General features: G+C 38.7%; 2 protein-coding genes across 3 annotated transcripts in view; one reads left to right on the top strand and one right to left on the bottom strand.

Moving 5' to 3' along the window:
- LOC145488197 (tetratricopeptide repeat protein 28-like) overlaps positions 1-4503 on the top strand; it is a 22284-nt gene extending 17781 nt beyond the window's left edge. Inside the window, exon 2 of the transcript XR_014049484.1 lies at positions 4418-4503. The gene's annotated coding sequence lies outside the window, so the exon portion shown is untranslated. The remainder of the gene's footprint in view (positions 1-4417) is intronic.
- LOC145488209 (uncharacterized) lies at positions 4500-23539 on the bottom strand. Of its 2 annotated transcripts, none has more exons than XM_081467032.1 (8): positions 23190-23539; positions 22355-22412; positions 22201-22235; positions 21920-21982; positions 21545-21607; positions 20909-20936; positions 14853-15659; positions 4500-4777 (listed from the first exon to the last, which is right to left on the bottom strand). In XM_081467032.1, the coding sequence occupies exons 1-8, from the start codon at positions 23262-23264 to the stop codon at positions 4515-4517; spliced, it is 1392 nt and encodes a 463-aa protein (XP_081323158.1). In that variant the 5' UTR covers positions 23265-23539; the 3' UTR covers positions 4500-4514. The 2 variants fall into 2 exon arrangements, with proteins under 2 accessions (XP_081323158.1, XP_081323165.1); XM_081467039.1 differs by having other exon boundaries at positions 4500-4858; positions 14943-15659.

The raw sequence follows: 23539 nt of genomic DNA, 5'->3' as shown, positions 1-23539 counted from the left end.
CTATTATTTATGTCAAGGTTGTTAATTTATTGTAGTCGCTTGCCAACTTGTGCTCTTTATGGAAAGTTTTAAAATTAATTCTTAATTCAACTCGGTGTCATCAGGGTACCTCTACTTTTATTTACCAATATTATTAATTTTCGTTTTAGTTGCTTTTTTATTAGATGCTGTATTGAAGGGAAACAATAACCATTTTGTTTTAAACGTCTTATTAATAGAGCTCATGTACCGTCTTGAACGATTAACAATGTTTCTACTGATCGCGAGTACGAAGATATTGAGATTCAAAGATGCTCAACGGAGAGAGCGCCTTAAACAAAAGCTAGATCTATGACTGCTCTTTATTTCTTGGTTTAGTTTTTCAAGCTATGTTAACGCTTAGTGTTGCAATATTGCAACAGTCCAAAGAAAATGACAAACAACACATTACTACTGGCGGAACTTTTCCTTTGTTTTTATCGAGTTATTGAAAAACCATTTTAACCAATCAGCGCGCGTATTTTCCTTGTGCTATTTCCTAATATAAGATAAATGGATAATAATAATAATAATACAAAACTGCTTAGGCGGTGTAAAGGAACCAATGTTTTGCTGACAGAATTTGGAATATCTGTCTGTTACAAAAGCTCAGTTTTACTTGGAAATGACGATATTTTGACTCAGCTTACTCTGTAGATTTACATTAAAAGGCATTTGAATTTCACATGTAATCAGGGGATTACGTTCAAAGCAGTGCTTTGTTAGATTTGCGGCGATACACTGTCTACCTTCCTTTTTGGTTCCGCATTCATATGCCGCCGCAAATCTAACAAATCACTGCTTTGAACGTAATTAGCTCCCCCTCAGCTAGGAAGAAGCACCACGCAAACACATTTAATTATATCGATGAGGAAAGCAACATTTTGTTAAAAGTCTTGTCGATGACTCCGATCTGGTCTGTTATTGTTTCCATACATACGCTTATGCTCTGGTTTCTCTGATAATGCTCACAGCCTGAGCTGTAGACAGCAGCTATTGCTCTCAGTTTTTTGACCACTCCAAGAAATCAACCAAAGTGCCCACCCACACAAAATTAATTTTGATTTACATTATTTGATAATTCAGAACAAAAATTCACGGAAAAGAAGTAAGGTAAAATTTTATTCTACATGGAAAATACAAGGACCTGCACAAAAATACAAAAACTAGAAAGATGAAGCCAGCTGATATCTTTAATTAATACCATTCTACATATTTGCATCGAACGTGTTTGACAACCAGACCAAATTAATTGTTACTTTTATTTATGTCAAAGTTGTTACATTATTGTAGTCGCTTGCCAACTCGTGCTTTTTATAGATAATTTAAAAATTAATTCTTTAGAGTACCTATCCACAAAAATCAAACGTTGAGTGGCAAACTTGAAAATTCGAAATCGCGCACACTTTGGCTATTACTAGTCCATACTGAGCCATTCATCGCTATGTGGTTCATTCGCCAAATGGATTTTTATTTTGGCAGAAAATAGTGCTACTAGATTTCAGGGCCAGACGTGAAAAATGTAGGCTTAAAAATTAGCCATTTTTAAGAAAACCCCTTGCCTTAATTACAAAGCCAGAAGATATCCACTTGCAATCAGCTTATTCTGCAACTTTTCCAGGTTTTATATAGGTTAATTTCTATGACATTTGCCGAACGATTTCTGACATTGTGCGAGACCTGAAAGAAACCCCCATTCCATTGCCAACTTTAAGAGTCTTCAGATGGAGGCCTAGGGGGATATATATCTTGAGCTGATAAGAACTTTCGTCCTGTCCTGATTTAATTTAAGCCTGTTAGTTACCATTCATTTATCAATATCATTACATTGTTCAATGGTGCTTTTATATCGCAGCATTTCATCAGTACAGTTCAGTTTTAAATGCCGTATAGAAGTATCAATTTCAGTTGTGACACTTTACAATGTCAGCAAGAAGAGTGGTGTAAAGTAATTACAAGAGAGGGCCAAGGACTGACTCCTGCGGGACACCACGCTCCAATAAACGTGGTGATCGATGATCAACGGTTTATTTACATTAACAAACTGTGTACATGATTTAATATACGGTTGGCAGGGATATTTTGCACAACGCCCAATGCCGAATGCACTGTTTGCTTAGAGATACCTCCACTCATGTTTGCTTGCGGTAAGCTTTCATTTGTTGGAAAAGGGCCAAATACAATAGAATGCTGTCCTCTCCAACACATAAAAGCTATCGGCGAGCAAACATGAATGAAACTAACTACAAGCAAACAGTGCATTGGGCGTTCTGCAAATTGCCGCTGCAGCCAGGCGGACATTGCTCCTCTGATCCCAAAGGATCATCCCTTGAAAGCCTGAGGTAACCTTAGCCAGGGCTTAAGTTGTTTGGATTCGATTGTAAATGAAAAAAATTCTGGCACATTTGTACAAACAGTTATATACTGTAAATTAAGTAACGGGTTTCTGATTCAAGCACAGAATTGAATTCAGCTACATGTAGTATACGTACCGTAAACTGTCGCTTAGAAGCTCTGGGCTTATACAACTTCCGTCGTAAGCTAGGGGATTTTTAATGGGCTTATAAACGGAGGGGCTTATATCCGAGGGCAGTATATAAGCGGAATAAAGAACCGCCACGAAATGAACTGGAGCAGTGTTGATAGAAATATGGTTTTCAACTGAATACTGGTTTTTAATTAAGCTTTAAAACATCATAATAAAGCGAATTCTCCTCATTTTAAACTAGAAAGGGGCTTGTATCCGGGGGGGGGGGGTTTATACTCGGAAGTAATATTTTGTTTCCATGTAGATGGGCCTATAATCAGGGTTGTTATAAACGGGAAAGCTGGTAAGCGCCAGTTTAGGGTATTACTAAAATTAAATATGTTCTACATCTAAACACGCAGACATCCAGATTAAGAAACAACTTAAAGATACATCTTAAGTGTAAAAATTGATTTTTTAAAATTTTAAAGAATTCTTCTTACCACCTTTAATGATTTCTCCAGCACATAGCACTGTTTTCTACAGAGCCTTTTTTAACCTTCCCCCCCCCCCCCTTCGCCATATTCTTGTGTAATATTTTCAGTGCCAGTTATAGCTGCGCTTGTTACACTTTTTGATGGTGTAGTTACTGGGTTTTCAAGAAAGTTGTTTAAGAAAGTTGATTGATTGATAACTTTATTAATACACGGTAAAAATTCCTTCAGCACAATTTAAAAGTATAGCATCGATGAAGCAGGCATTTGAACCTGTAAAAGTATTTCACTCATCGTTTGATGGCGTTTCTTATCTTCCATTTCCATCTCTACTCAATCTATTGACGTTTTCGTTTTGAAAAAAACAATACTGGCGCGAGTTGTGCAAACCCAGTTACGTCATCAAATCAAAATAGCCGCGCAAGCAAATATTTCCCTTAATGGCCTACCTTTGCGAAGACTGAGGGAGAAACGTAAAGGTAGAATGGAAGCAATGACAGTTAAAACACTATCTTCAATACCACAGAACTGCTTTAGGCAACGTCTTTATTTGGTTTCGTAGCCACTTTAATAGAAAGGTGTCTGTAAGGAGAGGTTATACTGTAACATCTTTTGAGTGTCAAATAAAGCTCAAGCCACGCCTAAATTGTATTCCTTTAGGGGTTTGATTTAAAACCTTCGACGAGCGTTCCAGACCCCTTCAATTGAGATCTCCCACTCCCTCCCCACCCCCGGCTCTGGGACTACTGGCTTGGCCGTTTCAATTGCACATTCCAAAAATTATCTTGCATCTTTTTACCCGAATCACTAATTACGCATTATCACGTGAAAAAGACCTAATCATTCCGGCAATTTATTGCATGTAAAGCTGACGCATATTATCTGAAATAAACGTTATTCGTTTCTAAAGTTTATGAAGCTGACGTTTCCAGCGTTCGAGCAAAGTGACGAGCTTTGACAAAGGTCTGACACTAGAAGCGTCTGCTTCACAAACTTACTACGACTCAGTTTAATTTACCCAGAGCTTTATCAACTTCGATTTGTTAAACAGCTATGTGTTGGTTGAAATGAGACAACGTTCTTTTAGTTGTTTGTACTTAGGAGCACAACTAGAGTAAGAGCAGACATTTGTATTCTAGAGCAAGAACAAACAAGCCAGATGGGATATGTAGGGGTGCTAAAGGAAATTAATTGTATTTTAGCTTTAGATGGAGGTGAGCCGGCAAACTACACCTCATGTTAATTATTAGAGCTACTTAGATAATCTAAGTTTCACTGAATCCGTTTTTAGTGGCTGAAGTAAAACCTTGGATTCTACGCGCTTGTAAATTATGCATATATTTTATGAATCAATAAATCTTTCAATCAATCATTCATTCATTTATTACATGTTTATTATTTGTATAACTAACACAAAGTTTTCTTTGTCATGATACAGTAATCGAAATCGGACTGACGTCTCAAATCGTCCTCATCAAATATTATGTGACAGCTTCGCGGTTATAAGACTGAACTATTCATCAGCACTGGACACTCTAGAGAAACCTGTAAACAAAGCTATCGATGTTGTGTTTGCTTTTGATAAAATTAGCAAACACAAGGTACCTTTGGCCTTTGTGGACAATGGCGTGTACTCCTCGAGCTCCGAAGGTTTGCAAATCTTGATAAAGAGTAAACTGTGCTCCAGAAGCCTTGTACACAACTGAACGAACTGAGTATCCACCACTGTCTCCATGATAATTTGCAATAGCGAGGAACATTTCACCATTCATTTCAAAGGGTTGCATCTCCATAGCGCCTTGAGTAGGAATCTCTTGAAATAGAGTAAACTTTACACCATCCCATTTGTAGATAGGTGAGTTCGTGTTATGCTTGCTCCCTGTATAGTAGTTGGCAAAAGAGAGAAAGACATGACCATTAACACGAAAGAATTTTGCGCTATAAGCCCCTTGCGTTTGCACCGATTGGAACTTTAAGAAGTGACCTCCAGACCATTTGTACACGTTTGACTCAGTGTTGTGTTTTTTCTGTGAGTGGTAATGGTTCGCATAGACAAGGAAAGTCTCGTTAGCAATCACAGTTGAATCGCAAGCCATAGCAAGTTTGAGTCAAAGATCATTTTATTTCAGTCGATTTTTTGATGATCAACGTACGGAAACTAAATTTGGCTTGTCATTGCATCACGTAGCTTGAATGAACAATGTAGTTTGTTGTTTGTCCCTGACTAGGCTCCTTGATGTACCACTTTCTAATGCATCAATCCAATGGTCCCTTCCGCTTTTTTAGAATTATGAAAGCTGGGACTTCATCGCTCGAAATAGGTTTTTTTGTCCATTTTAGTACGTTAAAGATAAACGTCAACGCGATGTATGTATGTGGGCTATGTCTGAATGCATATTTGGTGGCAGAATGCGTATCTCTATAATATGAATCGAACCGAGAAAATTATTGGGATCCAAGCTTTAAACAAACAATTTCGCTGATCAATAGGAGTTAACACTATCTGATTGTCAATGTATTTTAATCAATCCAATCGAACTCTAACGAGACGGTAAACCGGTTTGGTATGTGAGCTCTCTACTTACGCAGCAGATAATTCCCTGCTCGCTTCCTTGGCCGTGCTTTTGGTTTCTTTCTCAGGCATTCTAGGCCTAGCATGGGCACAGACGACAATAAAGCACAAAACCGGAAGCAGAAGTTTCTCCATTCTCGTATTACTACACGAACTCTTTCAAACTTTTACTGTATGCTTCAACTGCCACTCCAAACTCATATTAAATGTAAACAGTTGACGACTTTTCTGCGAAAACCCGCCCGGTTTTATTCAGATGAATTTAAACGTGCCATTGAGGGGTTTACGTTACTACGTAACGTACTTTCGACTTATATTGGAAGTCGCTGGCGTCCTATGCTCCGACTGTGAGTATTGTTAAAAAATGAGAAGAATGAGACATAATAATCAAAAATATATCGGGAAAAGGTTTTGAAAATTAAGATTGTCTTTTTCGTGAGTATGAAAATTTTGTCTTTCTCATTTCTTCGTTTCTCAACCATTGTGTCTACCATGAACAATACCGACCCCCGAGGCGAATAAACGCCCACAAACCAATGGGCTATGTCTCGCTAAGATACCGTAAATTATGGTGGTCAATTCTGTCGCATACGATTTATAGAAAACATTTTCCGTGTTTCTATCGAGTTTAAGAAACATGAATTGAAGTTTGTGGGAACGAGAAATGCTGTGAGAACACGAATGCTTCCACAGCTTTTTCTAGTTCTAAACATTCACCAGCGATTCTTTAACTCGACAGAAACACGAAGAAAGTGTTTTCTTTCTTTAGAAATTAGCCTAAAGATGATAACGAACAACGCAACTACGAAAACTTTTCTGTGTTTCTATCGAGTTATAGAAACATCATGATAAGCAAATCGAAGTTGTCTCGTCCGCAAAGGTATTAGGAGTTTTAGTTTCAGACGACCTCAAGTGGAATGTACATGTTAATTATATTTGCAAAAAGACCGCAACACGCCTGTATTTCCTAAAGCAGCTAAAACGCGCGAAGGTCCACCCGAAGGATATGTTACTGTTCTGTACAACATGCATCCGTCCTGTCCTAGAGTATGCGTGCTCAGTTTTCCATCATGCGTTGCCGCAGTACCTATCTAATAACATAGAAAGACTGCAAAAGCGCGCACTGCGGAGAATATATCCTGACCTATCTCATGCTGAGGCTCTAGTAGCTGCAGGCATCTCTTCACTGTATGAGAGGAGACAGGCACTGAGCGAAACTTTATTTGATCAAATTATGAGAGACCCATGCCATAAGCTACATGATCGGCTGCCGCCACGTAACGAGTCCGCTTACTGCACACGAACCCGGGGATACTTTGAGCTACCGATTTGTAAGACACATAGGTTTAGGAATACTTTTATTATGAACCATATTTTTAATTATCAATAGTTTGCATATTTTTCCTTGTATAATATAATTCATTTTTTTATTGTAAAGTAATTCGTAATTCAGCCGCTCCAGCGGCTGCAATGAGTTTGCTAATAAAAATCTATCTATCCATCTATCTCATTTTTAATCAATCAGCGCGCGTTTTTTCTTTGGGCTAATTTCTAAAACAAGATAAATGGATTAAAATGATACAAACCTGCTTAGGCGGTCAAAAAGACCAATGCTTTGTTGACAGAATTTGAAATGTCTCTCAATTTTACTCAGAAATAGTGATATATTAGTTATGTTTACTCTGTAGTTTTACATAAGAAGAGTACACCTGTATATGAGTTTCATTTGTAATCAGGGAACTCGGCATATGAATGAGATACCAAATTAAAGAAGAAGGTAGACAATGTCTCGCCGCTACTCTAATAAATCACTGCGTTGAACGTAAGTACCTCCTACTCCCGTACACGAGGAAGGAATATCATGCACAACATTCAATCATATTGCTCAGGGGCACCCAACGACCGTTTTCTCTCGAATGCTTTTAAACGCTGTTTTAGGCTATCTGAAGTACTTTTAAAGCTCTGAAGGTTAATTTTAGGTTGCGCTAAAAAATTGTTATCCGTTCGGTTATTCTAGGGGAACTTGAGTATTCTCGAATTCACTAGGACTTTTGTCCATTTCACGAAAACCTTAGGTCTTATAATAGCTGGCTTTTTTTCGGTACGCAAAACGACATTTTTAACAATCCGAAAGCAACAGACAATAAATTTCTCATATCACGAAAGTTCGAGGCGACAATTCTCTTAAGAAAATCAGAGGGGATTAAAGGCCTTCCGAACAGATAATTTACCGAAACGATTCGTACGCGTTGGGTGCCCCTGATCCATGAGGAAAGTAGTATACCTTTTGTTAAAAAAAAAAAAAAAAAACTTGACCATGATTCCAATTTGTTCCGTTATTGTTTTAATACAAACGCTTGTGCTTTGGTTTCTCTGATAAAGCCCACGGTTTGGGCTGAACACAGCAGTTATTGCTCTCAGTTTCTTGATCATTCTACGAAATTCAAACCCTTGGTAACGAGAGCTTAATTAAATGAGACTATCCAACGAAGCAGGCACACCAAATCACTTTTGACTTAAATTATTTGGTGATTCAGTACTTAAATTTACGGACAAGAAGTAGAGGAAAATTTTACTGTACCTATATAAAATACACGGGCCTACAGAAAACTTAAAAAACTAGAGGAGTGGAACCTGCAATGCCATTATATGCGCTTGCATTGAAGGTGTCTGCCCGTTTGGAAATTAATTGTTACTTATATTTATGTCAAAGTTGTTAATTTATTGTAGTCGCTTGCCAACTTGTGCTCTTTATGGAAAGTTTTAAAATTAATTCTTAATTCAACTCGGTGTCATCAGGGTACCTCTACTCTTATTTACCAATATTATTAATTTTCGTTTTAGTTGCTTTTTTATTAGACGCTGTATTGAAGGGAAACAATAACCATTTTGTTTTAAACTTCTTATTAATAGAGCTCATGTACCGTCTTGAACGATTAACAATGTTTCTACTGATCGCGAGTACGACGATATTGAGATTCAAAGATGCTCAACGGAGAGAGCGCCTTAAACAAAAGCTAGATCTATGACTGCTCTTTATTTCTTGGTTTAGTTTTTCAAGCTATGTTAACGCTTAGTGTTGCAATAGTGCAACAGTCCAAAGAAAATGACAAACAACACATTACTACTGGCGGAACTTTTCCTTTGTTTTTATCGAGTTATTGAAAAACCATTTTAACCAATCAGCGCGCGTATTTTCCTTGTGCTATTTCCTAATATAAGATAAATGGATAATAATAATAATAATAATACAAAACTGCTTAGGCGGTGTAAAGGAACCAATGTTTTGCTGACAGAATTTGGAATATCTGTCTGTTACAAAAGCTCAGTTTTACTTGGAAATGACGATATTTTGACTCAGCTTACTCTGTAGATTTACATTAAAAGGCATTTGAATTTCACATGTAATCAGGGGATTACGTTCAAAGCAGTGCTTTGTTAGATTTGCGGCGATACACTGTCTACCTTCCTTTTTGGTTCCGCATTCATATGCCGCCGCAAATCTAACAAATCACTGCTTTGAACGTAATTAGCTCCCCCTCAGCTAGGAAGAAGCACCACGCAAACACATTTAATTATATCGATGAGGAAAGCAACATTTTGTTAAAAGTCTTGTCGATGACTCCGATCTGGTCTGTTATTGTTTCCATACATACGCTTATGCTCTGGTTTCTCTGATAATGCTCACACCTTGAGCTGTAGACAGCAGCTATTGCTCTCAGTTTTTTGACCACTCCAAGAAATCAACCAAAGTGCCCACCCACACAAAATTAATTTTGATTTACATTATTTGATAATTCAGAACAAAAATTCACAGAAAAGAAGTAAGGTAAAATTTTATTCTACATGGAAAATACAAGGACCTGCACAAAAATATAAAAACTAGAAAGGTGAAGCCAGCTGATATCTTTAACTAATACCATTCTACATATTTGCATCGAACGTGTTTGACAACCAGACCAAATTAATTGTTACTTTTATTTATGTGAAAGTTGTTACATTATTGTAGTCGTTTGCCAACTCGTGCTTTTTATAGATAATTTAAAAATTAATTCTTTAGAGTAGGTTTCCACAAAAATCAAACATTGAGTGGCAAACTTGAAAATTCGAAATCGCGCACACTTTGGCTATTACTAGTCCATACTGAGCTATTCATCGCTATGTAGTTCATTTGTCATATGGATTTTTATTTTGGCAGAAAATAGTGCTACTAGATTTCAGGGCCAGACGTGAAAAATGTAGGCTTAAAAATTAGCCATTTTTAAGAAAACCCCTTGCCTTAATTACAAAGCCAGAAGATATCCACTTGCAATCAGCTTATTCTGCAACTTTTCCAGGTTTTATATAGGTTAATTTCTATGACATTTGCCGAACGATTTCTGACATTGTGCGAGACCTGAAAGAAACCCCCATTCCATTGCCAACTTAAAGAGTCTTCAGATGGAGGCCTAGGGGGATATTTATCTTGAGCTGATAAGAACTTTCGTCCTGTCCTGATTTGATTTAAGCCTGTTAGTTACCATTCATTTATCAATATCATTACATTGTTCAATGGTGCTTTTATATCGCAGCATTTCATCAGTACAGTTCAGTTGTAAATGCCGTATAGAAGTATCAATTTCAGTTGTGACCCTTTACAATGTCAGCAAGAAGAGTGGTGTAAAGTAATTACAGGAGAGAGCCAAGGACTGACTCCTGCGGGACACCACGCTCCAATAAACGTGGTGATCGATGATCAACGGTTTATTTACATCAACAAACTGTGTACATGATTTAATATACGGTTGGCAAGGATATTTTGCACAACGCCCAATGCCGAATACACTGTTTGCTTACAGATACCTTCACTCATGTTTGCTTGCGGTTAGCTTTCATTTGTTGGAAAAGGGCCAAATACAATAGAATGCTGTCCTCTCCAACACATAAAAGCTATCCGCGAGCAAACATGAATGAAACTAACTACAAATAAACAGTGTGTTGGGCGCTCTGCAAATTGCCGCTGCAGCCAGACGAACATTGCTCCTCTGATCCCAAAGGATCATCCCTTGAAAGCCTGAGGTAACCTTAGCCAGGGCTTAAGTTGTTTGAATTCGATTGTAAATGAAAAGAATTCTGGCACATTTGTACAAACAGTTATATACTGTAAATTAAGTAACGGGTTTCTGATTCAAGCACAGAATTGAATTCAGCTACATGTAGTATACGTACCGTAAACTGTCGCTTAGAAGCTCTGGGCTTATACAACTTCCGTCGTAAGCTAGGGGATTTTTAATGGGCTTATAAACGGAGGGGCTTATATCCGAGGGGGGTATATGAGCGGAATAAAGAACCGCCACGAAATGAACTGGAGCAGTGTTGATAGAAATATGGTTTTCAACTGAATACTGGTTTTTAATTAAGCTTTAAAACATCATAATAAAGCGAATTCTCATTTTAAACTAGAAAGGGGCTTGTATCCGGGGGGGGTTATACTCGGAAGTAATATTTTGTTTCCATGTAGATGGGCCTATAATCAGGGTTGTTATAAACGGGAAAGCTGGTAAGCGCCAGTTTAGGGTATTACTAAATTAAATATGTTATACATCTAAACACGCAGACACCCAGATTAAGAAACAACTTAAAGATACATATTAAGTGTAAAAATTGATTTTTTAAAAATTTAAAGAATTCTTCTTACCACCTTTAAAGTGCCACTGAAACGAAATTTTCGTACTCTCTTTTATTATCCCAATCTATAGTTTCAAACATGCTTAAAGTAATGGTGAACTTTATTTCTGTCAAATCCTAACGAAAAGTGCTTTTTTTAGCTGTTGAAATCGACTCTTTGGAGCAAAACTGTGTCCGGGCTCTGGAACCGAGTTTAAGGACCTTGTGACGTCACTGGTTGTATTCACGCAAGAGGCGCTATAGATTATCTCTTGTTTTCACTTGATTTATTCAAGTTTATTCTTCATATTGTCGATACCTACTAGTTTTCTACCTTGTAATTTCTGTCCAACCTTGACAGGAAATACACATCATAAACGTTGGAGGGCGCCAGAGAGTGTAGATTCACCAAAATAAATGCTACAGATTAGAACAGCCCAGTATACTTTTCGAACATCTTGAATACTCGATTGGAGATTTCGAAGACGAGTGTGGCAACTTTTATATCACGTCCTGAAGCCTAAACACGATATTTCGTCGTCTGTTTTCAGCCTGGTTCTGAAATTTGGATTCTCACGTTTATCTAAGGTCTATTAACAAGGTTCGAATATATCCTCGGCAATTTTACTGCATTAAAAGCCGTAAGCGCATCAGCCATCGCACAATCACGAAGTTGTTAACGGTCCACAAGCTTTGAGTCGAGTACTTCTTTGCACACAGAGGGCATGTTTTTATGATACTAATAAGTGAGAGTTCTTGTGGTAGACAAAATGTATCTTTAAAAATTGTGATCCACAGCAAGGTTTGCTTTATCGCCGCATACGTATCAGTGTAAACAAAGCAGGAATTTCGCCTCTCTTTTACACGTATCTCCCAATTGCAATATTTCACGGCCGATGGATTACTTTGAGTTCTTTAGCACATACTTATGGCTATGATCTTCATTTAATAGTATCCAAGTTCAAAACAATTCGTTAAAACGTCACTAGTTTACACTCCTTTTTTATTAAACAGAATTTGAACTAATTTGCATATATGACCTTTCGCCGCCGACATTGTCACGCTTTCTCTCGTTTCCTAAAAACATACCTGTAGGGTCATGGCAGCTTAGTTTACCTTTATAGTTTAAATTCGCTCCCTCATATAAAAGAAGAGGGTTTCTTAAATTGTTACTGTTGTGATAACTTGTAGGATGTAGCAGATACAACTGGACTAAAGGTCACTGTGGCACAATCTCGTCCGCTGTGAAACTCACAACGCGTCCGGTTTCCTCGAAGCGAAGCTACTCGAAAACTCTAAGCGTTGTTGCTGCGATACGCACAGCAGCAGTCCGGATAATATTTTCAAAAGCCGCTTTCTCTTGTTTTCATGTCTTTTTTACTTCATGAGTGTAGATATTGTTTAATTGAGTGCTGGCCATTTCACCAAGAGTCCCGATCATTTAGCGATCTAAGAGCTCCCACTCGTTTGCTTGCTTACATGAAATATCCTGCAAATATCCAATTAAATAGACTGGAAAGCCCCAGGATCGACTCTCGACCTCTTCATGTCTATGGCTACTGTTATTATCTGCTTTACAGCTGTGAGATGTCCTTAAGATGTTTTCTGGGGGGCTCCGAACAGTAATCTCTTCTCCCATAATCACTCTAAATTTTCAGCGCGGCATGAGAGTAATACAACCAGTGACGTCACTAGGCTGTTTTGGCCGCGCCAAAATGGCCGCCAATTTTGGGCTTAACCAGCCAACTTCGAACGGCTGAAAAAGCAGTTTTCGCTTACCGCATGCGAAAAAAAAGTTTGCAGTGTTTCCAAGTAAGGTTGAAACTTTATTACTGAGCAAAAATCTCACATACAAAAATTTCGCTTCAGTGGCACTTTAAGGATTTCTCCAGCACATAGCACTGTTTTCTACAGAGCCTTTTTTACCCCCCCCCCCCCTTCGCCATATTCTTGTGTAATATTTTCAGTTCCAGTTATAGCTGCGCTTGTTACACTTTTTGATGGTGTAGTTACTGGGTTTGCAAGAAAGCTGTTTAAGAAAGTTGATTGATTGATAACTTTATTAATACACGGTAAAAATTCCTTCAGCACAATTTAAAAGTATAGCATCGATGAAGCAGGCATTTGAACCTGTAAAAGTATTTCACTCATCGTTTGATGGCGTTTCTTATCTTCCATTTCCATCTCTACTCAATCTATTGACGTTTTCTTTTTGAAAAAAAAAATACTGGCGCGAGTTGTGCAAACCCAGTAACGTCATCAAATCAAAATAGCCGCGCAAACAAATATTTCTCTTAATGGCCTACCTTTGCGAAGACTGAGGGAGAAACGTAAAGGTAGAATGGAAGCAATAACAGTTAAAACACTATCTTCAATACCACAGAACTGCTTTAGGCAACGTCTTTATTTGGTTTCGTAGCCACTTTAATAGAGAGGTGTCTGTAAGGAGAGGTTATACTGTAACATCTTTTGAGTGTCAAATAAAGCTCAAGCCACGCCTAAATTGTATTCCTTTAGGGGTTTAATTTAAAACCTTCGACGAGCGTTCCAGACCCCTTCAATTGAGATCTCCCACTCCCTCCCCACCCTCGGCTCTGGGACTACTGGCTTGGCCGTTTCAATTGCACATTCCAAAAATTATCTCGCATCTTTTTACCCGAATCACTAATTACGCATTATCACGTGAAAAAGACCTAATCATTCCGGCAATTTGTTGCATGTAAAGCTGGCGCATATTATCTGAAATAAACGTTATTCGTTTCTAAAGTTTATGAAGCTGACGTTTCCAGCGTTCGAGCAAAGTGACGAGCTTTGACAAAGGTCTGACACTAGAAGCGTCTGCTTCACAAACTTACTACGACTCAGTTTAATTTACCCAGCTTTATCAACTTCGATTTGTTAAACAGCTATGTGTTGGTTGAAATGAGAAAACGTTCTTTTAGTTGTTTGTACTTAGGAGCACAACTAGAGTTAGAGGAGACATTTGTATTCTAGAGCAAGAACAGACAAGCCAGATGGGATATGTAGGGGTGCTAAAGGAAATTAATTGTATTTTAGCTTTAGATGGAGGTGAGCCGGCAAACTACACCTCATGTTAATTATTAGAGCTACTTAGATAATCTAAGTTTCACTGAATCCGTTTTTAGTGGCTGAAGTAAAACCTTGGATTCTACGCGCTTGTAAATTATGCATATATTTTATGAATCAATAAATCTTTCAATCAATCATTCATTCATTTATTACATGTTTATTATTTGTATAACTAACACAAAGTTTTCTTTGTCATGATACAGTAATCGAAATCGGACTGACGTCTCAAATCGTCCTCATCAAATATTATGTGACAGCTTCGCGGTTATAAGACTGAACTATTCATCAGCACTGGACACTCTAGAGAAACCTGTAAACAAAGCTATCGATGTTGTGTTTGCTTTTGATAGAATTAGCAAACACCAGGTATCTTTGGCCTTTGTGGACAATGGCGTGTACTCCATGAGCTCCGAAGGTTTGCAAATCTTGATAAGGAGTAAACTGTGCTCCAGAAGCCTTGTACACAACTGAACGAACTGAGTATCCACCACTGTCTCCACGAAAATTTGCAATAGCGAGGAACATTTCACCATTCATTTCAAAGCCGGGTGCATCTCCGTAGCACCTTGAGTAGCAATCTCTTGAAATAGGGTAAACTTTACGCCATCCCATTTGAAGATAGGTGAGTTCGTGTTATACTTGCTTCCAGTATAACGGTTGGCAAAAGAGAGAAAGACATGACCATTAACACGAAAGAATTTTGCGCTAAATGCCCCTGGTGTTCGCACCGATTGGAACTTTAAGAAGTGACCTCCAGACCATTTGTACACGTTTGACTCAGTGTTGTATTTCTTCTGAGAGTGGTATTGGTTCGCATAGACAAGAAAAGTCTCGTTAGCAATCACAGTTGAATCGCAAGCCCTGGCACCATCAGTAGGAGTATTCTGGTGCTTCACGAACCTTCCTTGTTTCCACTTGTAAACAAACGAGTCGATTGAGTAGGTACTATCATCACTGAATTCTGAAACAGCTAAGTAATGTTCTCCATCAATGGTAAAAAACTTGAAGCCAGAAGCACCATTGGTTGAAATAACCTGGAACTCTTCAAACTTGCCTTTGCTCCATGTGTAAATGACAGAGTTCTGTTTATAGCCTCTGTCTTGGTTGTTTGCAATAGCGATGTAGTGCACTCCATCTATTGTGAAGTGTTCAATATCGTGAGCGCCACGGGTGGACAGAGTTTGGTTTAGAATAAAACGCTTGTTGTCCATCTTGTAAACAACAGACTTAGCTTTCGTTCCTAATTTGTCACCATAGTAATTGGCAAACACAAGGAACAGATCATCACCAATAGAAACAAATTGGACATCCGCTGCGCCTTTTGTGGGAATTTCTTGAAACTTCTCAAAGAAGTGAAGGCCTTGCTTACGGTCTGTAGTAAATAAAAAAAGACCCACAGGTAAGTAACCCTTTTCAGTCGTAATTATTTAGGTTACAATATAATCCACCATGTGAGGTAATTTTGGGCGATTTTGTAGTTTCTGTCCGAAATTGCCTCCACGTTGGGTTTCATCGTAATGCAAACGAGAAAAGTTTGCCGTGAAAAGGGCTCTTTCGATTCACCACTTTAGAAACGAGAAGAAACCTGGGGCAAGTCTCATCTCGAAGTGGCTTGTGGGACTGTTACTTGGGACAAAACAAAAGACGAGAGGCTATATTGTCCCCAGTGACGATCCCACAAGCCACTGCGAGAAGATACTTGCCCCAAATTTCTTCTCGTTTCTAAAGTGGCGAATACCCTTTTAATGCAATTATCATCATGTAAACCTACAGTGACTCTATATAATAATATGCTATTGGTTTGTTTTTTTTTTTTTTAAATAATTACTTCCATACTTGATATCAGATAAATCTACAAATCTATTTGCTCTACTTGTTTTAATGCTTATGTTCTGGTCTGTTAAATGGCTAATGCTTGTGCTTATGCGCTACTGAAAACCAGTCTTCATAGCTCTTTCTGTTATGATTATCCTCTTAAAATATCTTCACACGAGAAAAGCTTGTAAATCACTCGCTTAACACTGAACTCGTGATTTACAAGCTTTTCAAGTGTTCTCTTAACATCCCAAGCTGTTTATTGTGTTGGTAATCTCATAGAAAGAGTAATTTATTACTTTTATGAAATAACTAGGGAAAATGTTTGCCAAAGAGAAGAAAATTTATTGCAATTTTGTGATCAAGTTGCTTATTCTCAACAAAGTCCTCAGATGACGGAGGAAGACCAATCACAGAAGCTGCAAGAAAGTACAGACTCAGCGCCGGACACAAAATCCGCAGAACAAGGCGACGAAAACATTTGGCACTGTAAATATTCTAGGAAAGGAAAGGAAAAGGTTGTCTCTGAAAGACAGGGAGTGTATTAATTAATTCAAAAGGACTTTGACGGAAAATGCAGGAATTCGTTGCCGGAAGCAGTCATTACGAAAGCAAGAGACTATGCAAAAAAGTTTGCAAACAATACAAAATTCATGTACTTGGCGAAGTGATTCAGCGACAATTTAAAAAGTTTTGCGAATGGAATAAAAGTTGCTTCTAAAAACTCTGCTTCTTCTTTTTATAAATTGTGAGTACAAATAAATGGTTGTTGTTGTTGTTGTTGTTGCTCTGAAATTTATGCCGCATTTACTTACTTGTGTTGAAGGCTGTGAAGTCCGTGTTTCACCGTATTTTGCTGAATGAAAACTATCAGTTGGGCCGGCTAAATTCAATTATCGTGTTATGCATGCATGCATGGAATTTAAGCTTATAAACTACTCATAAGCTTAATGTTAACTTGAAAGAAATATTTTACCTTCTTTGATAACAACCCAAATTGTTCATTTCAGCCCAGCTGTAGGCAGAAGTACGTCCTCCACAGACCGTGGAAAGCACTGAAAGAGCTTAAAACTTTCTTCCAATTAAACTCAATCGTGAACAGAATCGGCGTAAAATTTTGGCCTTGGAAATTTTTTTTTAAAAAAAAAGCATTATATCGCTACAAAATTCTGGTCCTGTTTTCCTTACAAATTTCTATGGATATGTTGAATCAAGAGAAATTCGTGTTATTGTTATCTCAGCTATCGAAAGCCGAAAAGGATATTTAAAGCTGATGTTCTTGCTAGTGTTCTGAGCCCTCTAGTTCTCATGTAGTGCCTCGTATAGGAAAATATGCATGTGTTTACCAATACAATAAACAATAGGTTCTTGACCAATCAGAAAACACGTAGTAACTCAGTTATTCTATAAAACAAAATAACACAAAGTTAAATACACTTTTATGTGTTGTTTTCAATTAATATCGAACATATTGTAGTTTTTCTTGTGTTATCTTTCTCAGAATATTTACACTATTTTAATAGAGTAAACAGCGATTTTTAGTTTGCTTTTACATGAAAGTCAGGTAGGAGGGTAGGTAGCCAAAGTCTGCGTACGAGCCATTAGTCAGGAAGCACTGTCACGCAGGGCGCTCATTTTTCATTTTCGCTAAAAATTTTGAGTAGAAGCAGGCAACATGGCTTATAATCCTGATTAAGAATTGTGCTGTTGCCCACTCCAAATGTTATGATATCTTTCATTATGCGGGTTTTTTGTCTAGGCCTTCGCTCCTGCAGCATGAAAACGAGGCTGAACTGTAACATTTATATAAACCCAATAAAAAGTGTACAATACGATGGGGAAATAGCTGAGTCTTTGCTACTTGACGTTTAGAGCTTGATACACAGCAGTGTAGGAGATAAATGCGTCATGTGATCAGTTATGAAGAGTCACGTGACTTTCCAATAAAATCGATTTTAAAGCATAAAAGACGCTCTATTCACACTTTCCTTTAATATAGTTTTCAACTTACTGACGTTTCTCATTTTGATTTACACATTCAACAGTAAAAACACAAAAATGCAGTAGGTGATCAGCTATGATGGGTCACGTGACTAGATAACAAACGTTGAATAAATACTGAAGTAGCCTTAGCTGTGTGAATAGTGTGATTGATTAATTGTTTCAGTAAGCTTTTCAGGAATTATTTTCTATAAGATATAAAAAAATGTTTCATGGGGCAAATATGTGCTTCAAAAAGTTTTATTTAGAGCAATGTATTTTGAAAATTAATATAAAAATAGAATCTTTTAATTATTTTGCTCAATTTAAAAAAGACTGAATACATACATTCGCCAACTCTTCAGGAGCAAAAACCTTTGGGGAGTGGAGTGACCGATTTCTTCGTCATGTCACTTCCAGGTTTTCGGACAGTTTGTACAAGGGTTGATGTGACATGATAGTGTGGTCATGTGACACATCACGACAAGATATAAGAGAGCGCGCATCAGATCATGAGGAGGCAGATACTAGAATAGTACTGCATGCCCGAGACGCAGCAGCAAGAGGGTACAAGCAAGTCAACATTTTGTGTCGTGATACGGACGTTCTTGTCCTCCTTTTGGCACACCGAGAGCAGCTTTGTCAAGAGATATGGATGTTTGCGGGTACATCAAGACAAAGACGTTACATACCAGTTCACAGAATCCCGCTCTCTGAGGAGAAAAGGGAGTCGCTTCTGGCATTTCATGCCATTACTCGCTGTGATACGACAGGTCAGTTCTGACTATGGTGTGGGCAAGGCTTCGGCATGGAAAGTCTTCGAAGATGCACCTGACCTCTTGGAACACCTTGCAGAAGAAAGCCAAATCAGTGCTGACGTTCTTGCCAAAGCTGAAGCCTTTGTATCCAAACTCTACAATCCGGGAACACCAGAGGTGGAAATCAACAAAGAAAGGGCAGCAGCGTTTCGCAAATCCAAGAAAGATCTTGACGCCCTACCTCCGACTCAAGATGCACTGATTCTCCTCATAAGGCGGGCAAACTATCAGACCATGGTATGGAAGAAAGCGCTGGAACCATGTCCTTCTCTCCCAAAGCCTGAAGTCAGCGGATGGTAATACAGTGAAGGCCTTCTGAAGCCAAAGTTAACGACGCGAGAAGAAGTGTCAGCGGCGTGTTTACAGTTAGCATACTGTGGGTGCTCCCGAGAAGGCGGATGCTGTGTAAACCGACGCTGCACTTGCGTTTGACTATCTCTTTGCTGTTCCAAGGCATGTAAATGTGGCGACAAGTGCAGAAACGACAGGAACACTGCAGCAGAGGCGAATGAAGCATGACCTATAACTTTGATAAGGTGGAAGTCACATGGTGGTCTTGTGTAATATAGGATACTTTGCTTATGGTTTATAAGCTTGTATTTCTGGCTTAAACCATGCGTCCAAGTAGAAGAAAGTTCAGGAAATGTTACATAGGTTGGAAACGCTATAGAATGATTGAAAATAGACTGATTTCATTACATCACGTGACCCATCACAGCTGATCACCTACTGCATTTTTGTGTTTTTACCGTTGGATGTGTAAATCGGAATGGGAAACGTCAGTAAGTTGAAAACTATATTAAAGGAAAGTGTGAATAGAGCGTCTTTTATGCTTTAAAATCGATTTTATTGGAAAGTCACGTGACTCTTCATAACTGATCACGTGACGCATTTTATCTCCTACACTGCTGTGTATCAATCTCTAAACGTCAAGTAGCAAAGACTCAGCTATTTCCCCATCGTAATGTACACTTTTTATTGGGTTTATAAAGGAATTCATACAGAGGCTTTAACTGCCAACTGCTAAGCATCACCCTCGTCAGCCGTTGACCAGGAACTATGGTAGTTTCGGCGGCTAGCAACGGGACTACAGTTCCTGGCGCTGCCAGCGGCAGATGCCACTGGGTGATGCCTGGTCAGGCGTAATAGCAGCAAGCGTGTGGTGTATGCACAAGGAGAGTCCAGGCAGCAGAGAGCTTTACTGGATGCAGTTTAATAAGATATTGTGATCAGCGCAGATTTAGGCACTGCGCGATGACCTCCAGACCCAGTTGGATGCTGCCTCTGCTTCTTCTTGAAGAGCCTTGATTGTTGCTCGCAGAGCTTTCGTTGGGAGTCCGATGTTTGACAGGAAGGACCTGGTCGATCTTGCAATGAAGCCGCGGCAACCGACTTCGACGGGTATAACACTGCAGGCCCAGCCACGATCTTCACAGCTAACACGGAGAGGCTCGTAACGGGTTCTCTTGCGTTCGTTAGCAAAGTCAAAGTTCCCTTCCCAAGACAAAGTTAGTTCGACCAGATGCACGCATTTACGGGAGTCGGACCAGATTACGATGTCTGGGCGCACAGTTGTGATGGCAATGTGACATGGAAAATGCAGGGCTTTAGATAGATCAGCCAGCATTTGCCAGTCTTGGGCACCCTTAAGTAGCCTCGACTGTTTCGCTCTCTTCAAATGTCATAACATTTGGAGTGGGCAACAGCACAATTCTTAATCAGGATGGCAAGACGAAGATTTTAAGCTATGTTGCCTGCTTCTACTCAAAATGTTTAGCGAAAATCGTTTTTTGGCGAGCTGCCTCCTGACCACATGTGGCAAATGAAGCTCGCGCTTATCTCAAGCTTCTGTAGCATGAAGCGACTGGCAGTATTTATTTTTTTCCACTTAAGACGAGATTGCGGGCCTCAAGAGTCCTCGTGGGCCCGATGAGGATGAGTGAGTTAGTGTGCAGACAACTTAGCATATAGTCGCGAATGTGATACAAATTTCAGCTCTGCATCTTACCTTGATCACAAGGGGTCGCTTTATGTTGCTGAAATTAAAATATTTAATAGCATAATCATTTATCGTTATACAGACTTTTTCCACTTCCGTTGCTGTTGCTGTACAATGTTGCTGTTTTTGTTATAAGTTGCTTACAAGCCCATATTGACACAGTTCATACTAACGCCTTTTACTGACAAAGCGTTGCACTTATAAGATTTTAACCTGAGCTTATAAAACAGGAAAAACAATTGTTTTCAATCAATATTCTCAGGACGTGAGATGCCTCACATCGCCGTTACAATACAGAAAAAAACTCAAATAAAACGAAACAACAAAAAAGAGACAAAGTAAGAAAACATGTGGAATGAATCTACAGATCATAAAAAAAATTCAAACGTACAATGAAATGCGACAACTGACGTGAACACATAAAGACTAAAATATTTTAAAGCCTGTGTGCCTACGATTTGTTTCGCAGTGACTGAACTGCTTTCACTGTGTGTTCACGCATTTATTTCCTAGTTAAAGCCTGGCTTCACAGATTTCTCCCGGAACAATCTTTCAATCTTTCGCTTATTCTCTTTTATCTCATAGTCACTTCAGAAGCCCTCGCTCCTATTATATTACTTTAGACCTTAAAGTTGGATGTCTTACATTTCTAAGTCGTTCTACTTCTCGAGTGAGGTCTTTAAGCTTTGACTTGATTGCTGTTAGTTCCTACAAGGTAAAATCAAATGTTTAAGTTTTTGAGCACGACTGAAATACACATTATGTTTCCTCTTGATCCATCCTCGTAATTTTTACCTCACCCTAAAAAATAAAGTGCTCGGTTCAACTCTATTTTTTTTCTTTTTTTGCTGTTTTGAACACGTTATTTCTTTATTACGGTGTTTTTCATATTGTGGCGAGCAATATCCATCAAACCGGCAGACATGGAAAAAAACTGTAAAAGAAAATTTACTGAACCGAAGAGAGACAAACACAATGTCAGCTAGCTATGATATGAGAGTTATAGACTCGCTTACAGACCTTTCTATCGCATGTTCCTGGTTCGCCTTTCATGCCATCTCTTCCTTGATTTCCCTTGTCACCCTGCAAGAATATACAACGCACTTGCTGATAAATAAATCAGCCCGAGCCGGAATGTGAAGGAAGAAAACTTACGGTAACCGGGGAGGGGAGAAGTATAAGTAGGGGTGGGAAAAGGCACATCTGGGTATGCACTTGCCTTCTTCAAGTGGACGTTACTTGGTTTCGAGACTTTTTTACTGGCAGTTTATTTTATAGCGCATATTCTTTCTATTACTAACCTTAACTCCATCCCTTCCACTCAAGCCATCTCTTCCTACAAATAAGAGTAAGATGATAACATTATTTAAGTGTCAAAATATTTTAGCATATGTCCTTAAAAATGGACCTTTTGCCATCTTGTAGTTGTATGCATGATCATGAAGACTGTCTTACCGTCACGTCCATCTCTTCCATGGCAACCACACGACTGCTGCTGGTAGGGACTGGAGGTCTAAGATAGGAAGTTACGACACTTAATGAAGCGTTATTATGATTACCTGAAACATGACAACTGCCATTGCCATAAAAAAAGTTATTTTCATGTTCAAAGAAATGCATGAGAATTGGCGAGTGCTTGGTAATCTGGTCATGAGCCAGAATCTCAAACGCGAGGCTTGATGCCTTCTATGAGACCCTAAATTGCACAGCCAGAAACCTTTCATCAAACTACCACACCTAGTCTTCTGGTGGTAAAAGTCGACAAACAAAATTAATGCAGCGTGGAATGTGAACGGTATTAGCTTCAAATAAATAAGGATACCTTACAAAGTAAATAAGCTCATTTTATGTAACTAGAGTTACACAGACGGAAGAAAAGGGAGACACGACAATTTAGCGCATCAAACATGCGATTGACCCAGTAAATTCCTTTCTATTTGGTGCATCAGAACATAGTTAAGTATGATCAGAACTCCTACAATTCTGCGCAAATATTTTTTCAGATAATTTGAACTCAGCTGCCTCGGAGAGAATGCTTACAGAATTAGGGGTATAGTTAATATATCAAATGGCGTCTGTCGCACTTCTTATGAGGATGGATACAGCTCCTTCATGGTTAACCTACATGTAGGACAAAAACACAAACACAGCGGGACAAAAACGTTGTTTGAATACCAGTCTGCACAACTTAACGGGCCTGAGCGGCAGGAAATAAGATCACTGAGCCTTCAGTTTGAGATGTGCCAGTGCCAGAAAAGCTTAAAAATATATCAATTAACATTTACTTTACCTGTTTTTCTTGATTTGAATCCACAAGGATAAAAAGCAGGCTAAAAAAGAACAACCGCACCAAGCAAGACATCATCTTGTATCCGTCGTATTCTCGCCTTGCACTGTCGCGTAATGGCAAAGTATTTGGATGTTAGACATTCATCTGCAATTTTTTAGGTGTTCTTAGCTTGTAAACAAACATATTAAATTGCGTCGAGCATTCTACATGTGCCACACTATTATCACGTACACGCGTGGTTCGTGGCCAGATATCACGGTTGGATCACTGAAAGTAAAAGTACATCAAAGGTTTTTTCCCCCAAATAACTTAATTGCATGTGTCTAGGCTAGCCAGTATTCAAAGGTCAG

The sequence above is a fragment of the Orbicella franksi genome, chromosome 1 (assembly GCF_964199315.1).
Source record: "Orbicella franksi chromosome 1, jaOrbFran1.1, whole genome shotgun sequence".
NCBI lineage: Eukaryota > Metazoa > Cnidaria > Anthozoa > Scleractinia > Merulinidae > Orbicella > Orbicella franksi.
The sequence above is the reverse complement of the archived record's forward strand: the minus strand, read 5'-3'. Positions and strand labels throughout refer to the sequence as shown.

What these genes read in the sequence shown, in the direction of transcription:
- LOC145488209 (XM_081467032.1), bottom strand. Translation starts at nt 23,264, where the DNA reads ATGATGTCTTGCTTGGTGCGGTTGTTCTTTTTTAGCCTGCTTTTTATC. An exon ending in TGGAAGAGATGGACGTGACG is followed by an intron (nt 22,236 to 22,354) that starts GTAAGACAGTCT and finishes TCTTATTTGTAG; the next exon opens with GAAGAGATGGCTTGAGTGGA. An exon ending in TCAAGAGATTGCTACTCAAG is followed by an intron (nt 4,778 to 14,852) that starts GTGCTACGGAGA and finishes TTCCTACTCAAG; the next exon opens with GCGCTATGGAGATGCAACCC.